Source organism: Capsicum annuum, unplaced genomic scaffold (assembly GCF_002878395.1).
Source record: "Capsicum annuum cultivar UCD-10X-F1 unplaced genomic scaffold, UCD10Xv1.1 ctg4207, whole genome shotgun sequence".
Lineage (NCBI taxonomy): Eukaryota > Viridiplantae > Streptophyta > Magnoliopsida > Solanales > Solanaceae > Capsicum > Capsicum annuum.
The window spans coordinates 72,282-77,371 of record NW_025849449.1 but is presented as its reverse complement, the minus strand read 5'-3'; the positions used below and the strand labels follow the sequence as shown (position 1 = coordinate 77,371).

General features: G+C 34.9%; 1 protein-coding gene across 3 annotated transcripts in view; it reads left to right on the top strand.

Moving 5' to 3' along the window:
- The first annotated feature begins 887 nt into the window (after positions 1–887).
- The window catches only part of LOC107877007, a 25,759-nt gene continuing 21,556 nt past the window's right edge, over positions 888–5,090 (top strand). Inside the window, exons 1-2 of one of the 3 annotated variants that reach the window (XR_007049925.1) lie at positions 888–1,534; positions 3,612–5,010. Coding sequence is in view for 1 of the 3 variants with exons in the window: in XM_047403445.1 (XP_047259401.1) it covers positions 1,439–1,534 (96 nt within the window). In the remaining 2 variants the exon portion in view is untranslated. The other 2 variants (XR_007049926.1, XM_047403445.1) reach the window with 2 other exon arrangements.

The window sequence follows — 5,090 nt, the reverse complement described above, 5'->3', positions numbered from 1 at the left end:
ATTTAATTAATTTTCAACTCCTAAATTAGGAAAAAAATATTACAATTATGATGATTTCTAATAAGGAAAGGTTGTACGATAAATATATTTAATTAATTTTAAACTCTTAAATATTAAAAAAATAGTGAAAAGATGATTTATAATCTAAAGCACAGATTTTTAATGAAGGACAAATAGTTCAAACAACATTTTTAAGGCCCTTCACACTTTTATTATAGATTATAGATAGAGATTATAGATTATAGATATAGATAATATTAGTTTATGCAATTATGCATCTCTTCTTAAAATTAAGCTACTAAAGAGAGAACAAAATGAAAATTCAATAATAGGCTCAGGGAATATATAGAACAAGCACATAATCCCACTAACTAGGTTTCAGAGCCAGAGGGGATCTAGGATCCGAACTCACCGGGTGCCAAGTAAACTTATCGATAATCAATCGAATTATTTATCTTTCCGGTTTATAGGACAATTAGCAAATCAATCAATAATAAAAGAACAGTAATAAAATGACCAAACTTAAACTTTTAATAATATTACTAATATCATAATATCCATAATTCATTACAATTGCCTACGACGAGTTTTCATATTCTGAAAACGATCAGTGATGACATCTTTACTTACATTTGCAAATACATCATGCTCTATGTAATATACTAAACAATCATTTAAATATTGATCACACTAATTTTTGTCCTTCCCTACATTTTTGAAAATAGTGTGTAATGTTATTACATTCTTCACAAAAGAATGGTCTTGGGACTGATGTGGAAAATGGAAAATAGTGTGTAATGTTATTACACTCTCAACAAAAATTGATTAAAAAAGTAATGATGCCAGCAGAGGTCGAAACCGCAACCTTTGAGCCCTTCAAAACACATCTCTACCACTTGCCCTAGATACCACTTTATTATTGCAAGTGACAGATTTATTATTTGAATGTATCAGTGTATATATACCTATATACATAGAGAGTTTCCGTCGAAGTTTGCGGGTGGCGTGCCACCCCACGACAATGAATAGATACACCCCTGTTCAGAACAGTATGATTTAGCAAGGAGCTAGGCAGCCAGCTGTATTTCTAACTATTTGAAGATCATATTGCTGGAGTAATCATATTAAATCATGTCTTGTCTTAATAATTGATGAAAAAGGGAAAACCACAGTACAGCAGCCACAAGTGGCCAAATAAAAGTTAAAAAGAAAAATCAAGATGCTTTTTATATCTAACTCAATTATTACTATAAAATACTATACTAATATATCGCAGTAACATCCAAGCTAATTAGTTGGCTTTATAAATATAGATGTCCCCTCCATACAATCACATGAAAAATAAAGGTGCAGGCGGCTATTATAAGAGAAACAACGAGACAGAACCCACTTGGGTGACTGGTTACTATGTTTTGTAGGTTGTACTTCTGAAACGTCCATGATTATGCAGGAGCTTCTTGCTCTATTTCGAGGGCTCCAGCTTGCATACCATCACGATCATCTTTGTCTTTGCATTATTGTGGATTTGATAGAGGTAATAGATGTACTGGTAAGTAGAGCAAATCCAAAGTAATCATTTGCATTCAACATATATGAGAGCAATTTAAAACAGTTCATAAACATATCATATAATAAGAAATCACGTGGGCATTTTAAAAGACTATGAAAACATCTGAACTTTGTGACACTCTTTGTATTACTTATGCCCTAGGTGGTATACCCTATAATCTGTAATCCCATGGGCTATATGGGATCTGCCATTAACTCGGCAGCCAAGCCCCCAACCCAAGTGCGCCGCAAGGGTCGAAGTCTCTATATATACTACGCCACACGACCGTCGCCAGCGTACAGTAATAATCTATCCGTATTGGCAAATACGGTTTCAAGCTAAGGGTTACTTCAATTCAAGCCCTCTTCGGGTAACCACCTAACCCTCTTTAACCCTATTTTTAACTATGTTAAAATCATGCATTTTCTGAAAACATATTCTAAAAGCATACTCTGAAATTCTTACTCTGTTATGGAATACATTTATATGGTATCGTCATATCATTGAATTGCAAGTCACATCTCTGAGCCATTATTAGCTTATCATAAATCTCTATTTTCAAAACACAAGTTTTGGGACCACCATTTCAATAAATCAATTCAAAGAAACTCTTTCTCAAACTTCCTGCAAACACATGCAAGGAACTCTCTTTGTCTAGCATTTTAATAATACAAGGTGGTCATGTCAAAGTTCTCAATTCACATGTAATTCTTTCTCTTAAACACAAGAACATATTTATATCAAGGAACACCCTCTCAACAATTCCAAATCATGTTCAAACACTATGATATTGCGAAAACATCTTTCAAATCATAAAACATGCATTCCAACTCTTTTCCACAAAATCATAATCTTTGATTCAATACAAGAGAGGGAGTTCATAATTTATGCTCTCAAACAATTTAAAATCTTAAATTCCATACATATACGTATACATGTAAATCAATTTAGGGGATAGGACCACAAGGTCAAAACAATAGTAACATTGAAACATTCAGAATACGAAATTTAAACATAGATTCCAAAAACCCCTTTGAGATTCATGCATAAAAAAACCTTAAAATCATGCTCTAATGGTTTCAAGCCCATGTAGTTTCTAGGATAAACCCCACGCACCTCTGTTTAGAAAAATAATGGATGATTCTTGAAGCTTACGGATTGGGGATTTCAAATCTCTAATTATCTTCTAAAATCCACGGTTGAATCTTGAGTTATTAAGGTTTTTAGTTTGAAACCCTTGTGAATGTTCTTGGAGTAATTTGATGAAAGTGGGTGTATTTCGTTGTAATTGGGATTACATCCCGTGTTTAGGTTGATAGGAGAATTGAAAATACCCAAAACACCCTTAATGAGACGGGTTAAAATTGCTGAATTTCCCAGGTGAGCATGCGTCGCATGCTCTTTCCTACCGGACTGGAGCATGCGTCACATGCTCCATCGCATGGTATCTAGGAAGCGATGCACCATGCGACGCTCGCAAATCACAATGTGCTACTATTTCAAAAATCAAACGCACCCTAAACGAGGTCCAAAAATTCCAAAACTCACACGAGATGTTCTATAGACTTTCCCCATCACAACACAATAAAAATTTTAAGAAACGGAGGTCGTAAAGGTCACGAAAAAATTCATCAAAGATTTGGGAGCTCAAAATAAGACTAAGTCCCTTGACACTTAGAAAAATTTCTAGTCCTTAACTCTTTAAGCATTCCACAAGGAGCTAATACATGCATGACCTGTTTATGGGGTGTTACATTATCCCCCTTGGGATAATTCAGGGCGCGGAACATAGACAAGCACGATTTCTAGCATACTAAGACATACGAAAATAAGACAGAGATTGTACCTTCCATCTCGTCATTTGCCGGATCAAATAAGTTTGGGTATCTAGCTCGTGTGTGATCTTCTGATTCCCAAGTAGCTTCTTCAATTTTCTGTTTTCTCCACAACACTTTAACTGAGGCTATCTCTTTGCTCCTCAATTTTCTAACTTGGCGATCCAAGATTTCCACAGACTCTTCTTCATAGGATAAGGAGTCTGACACTTTGATTTCTTCAACAGGCAACACCAATGAATGGTCTCCAATACATTTCTTCAACATGGATATGTGAAATGCCGGATGAACAGAACCCAAACTTGCAGGAAACTCTAACTCATATGCAACTTCACCTATCCTTCTCAAAATTTGGTATGGCCCTATGTAGCGATGACTCAGCTTACCTTTATTCCCAAAATGCATGACTCCCTTCATAGGGGAGACCTTTAGAAATATCCAATCACCAACCTCAAATGATACTGGAATGATCACGACCTTAGATATTTTTTGAGAAACTTGAAGACCAACTAAATAATGCACAAGCCCAAGTGTGATGAGGCCCAAATCAGTTTTTGAATGCACTCCATGGGGCGGCCTTGAGGCTTTTTTGGTGGAAGGGTCCTTTTGTCATGTATCTATTATTTTGCATTGTAATATAAATATAACATGGTAGGGTTATTGTCTTAATTAATTCTTGATATTGAAGAACACTACTCTTGTGAGAGAGATCTCAAAACTAAAATTAAGGCATAGCATAAGGGTGGATTTTCTTGTGTGTTGCAGAGCTTGAGACTTTGGTGCTTTGAGAGGTGGATGCCCCTCCTGTATCATTGTAAGAGTTAGGTGTTTTTTTTATGAAGTGTTAAAGGTCCAAGAGTGGAATATGCTCTTAGGTTGTTAAGACTACATCAACACTAGTCTAACTATCTATCTTTGTTTCTTTTCCTAATCTTGTAGTTTGTGTTGTTGTTGTTCAAGCCGTTTGGTTATTGTTGTTGTAACATTGTTGTTATTAATTTTTATTGTCATAATATATTTTGGTTTGCTACTGGAAAATAGGTTTTAAACACCCCATTACATGGTCTTCTTATTGTGTTCTTGAATCCGAGAGAGGTCACCAAAAGAGGTCCATAGTTCCTTGAACTAATGGACTATTTTGATGTTTGTTTTCTTATATTCTTGGGTTATTTTGTATTATTTGGCATCAAAGCCATATTTGATTTTATTCTAACAATATCAATCTTGGGCTTGAGACTTGAAAACACAACAAAAAAAAATTGAAAACTAAAAAATTCTAGAAATAGTAAAATCTGTCCATCTTTGTGTTCTTGGCCGAAAATTGTATTGTGTTGTTGTATGGACTTTCTTGTTTTATTGACTAGATATTGTATTATTTTTCTTGCCTAGAGTGTTTCAAGTCTTGGTTTCTTTCTCACCAACACTAGAAGTGTCTACATCTAAAGGTTGAGCTTATAATATTGACATTGTTGTTGTGAACTTGAGTTGGCTGTATGTTGGGTCTTGTTGTTGAAGATTGGAGGTCGATTGGCATTGTGTTTTGTTCTTGAATTTTGTTGTGGTGTTAATCTATTTCTTCATCTTTTATTACAACTTAAGACAAAAAAGGGGGGGGGGGGGGCAATATAGATTCAAAAAGTGAAGGTGAAAGTTGTAAAGCTTGTTTTGAGAAGACTTGAACCCAACACTCCTTAGACTTGACTTCT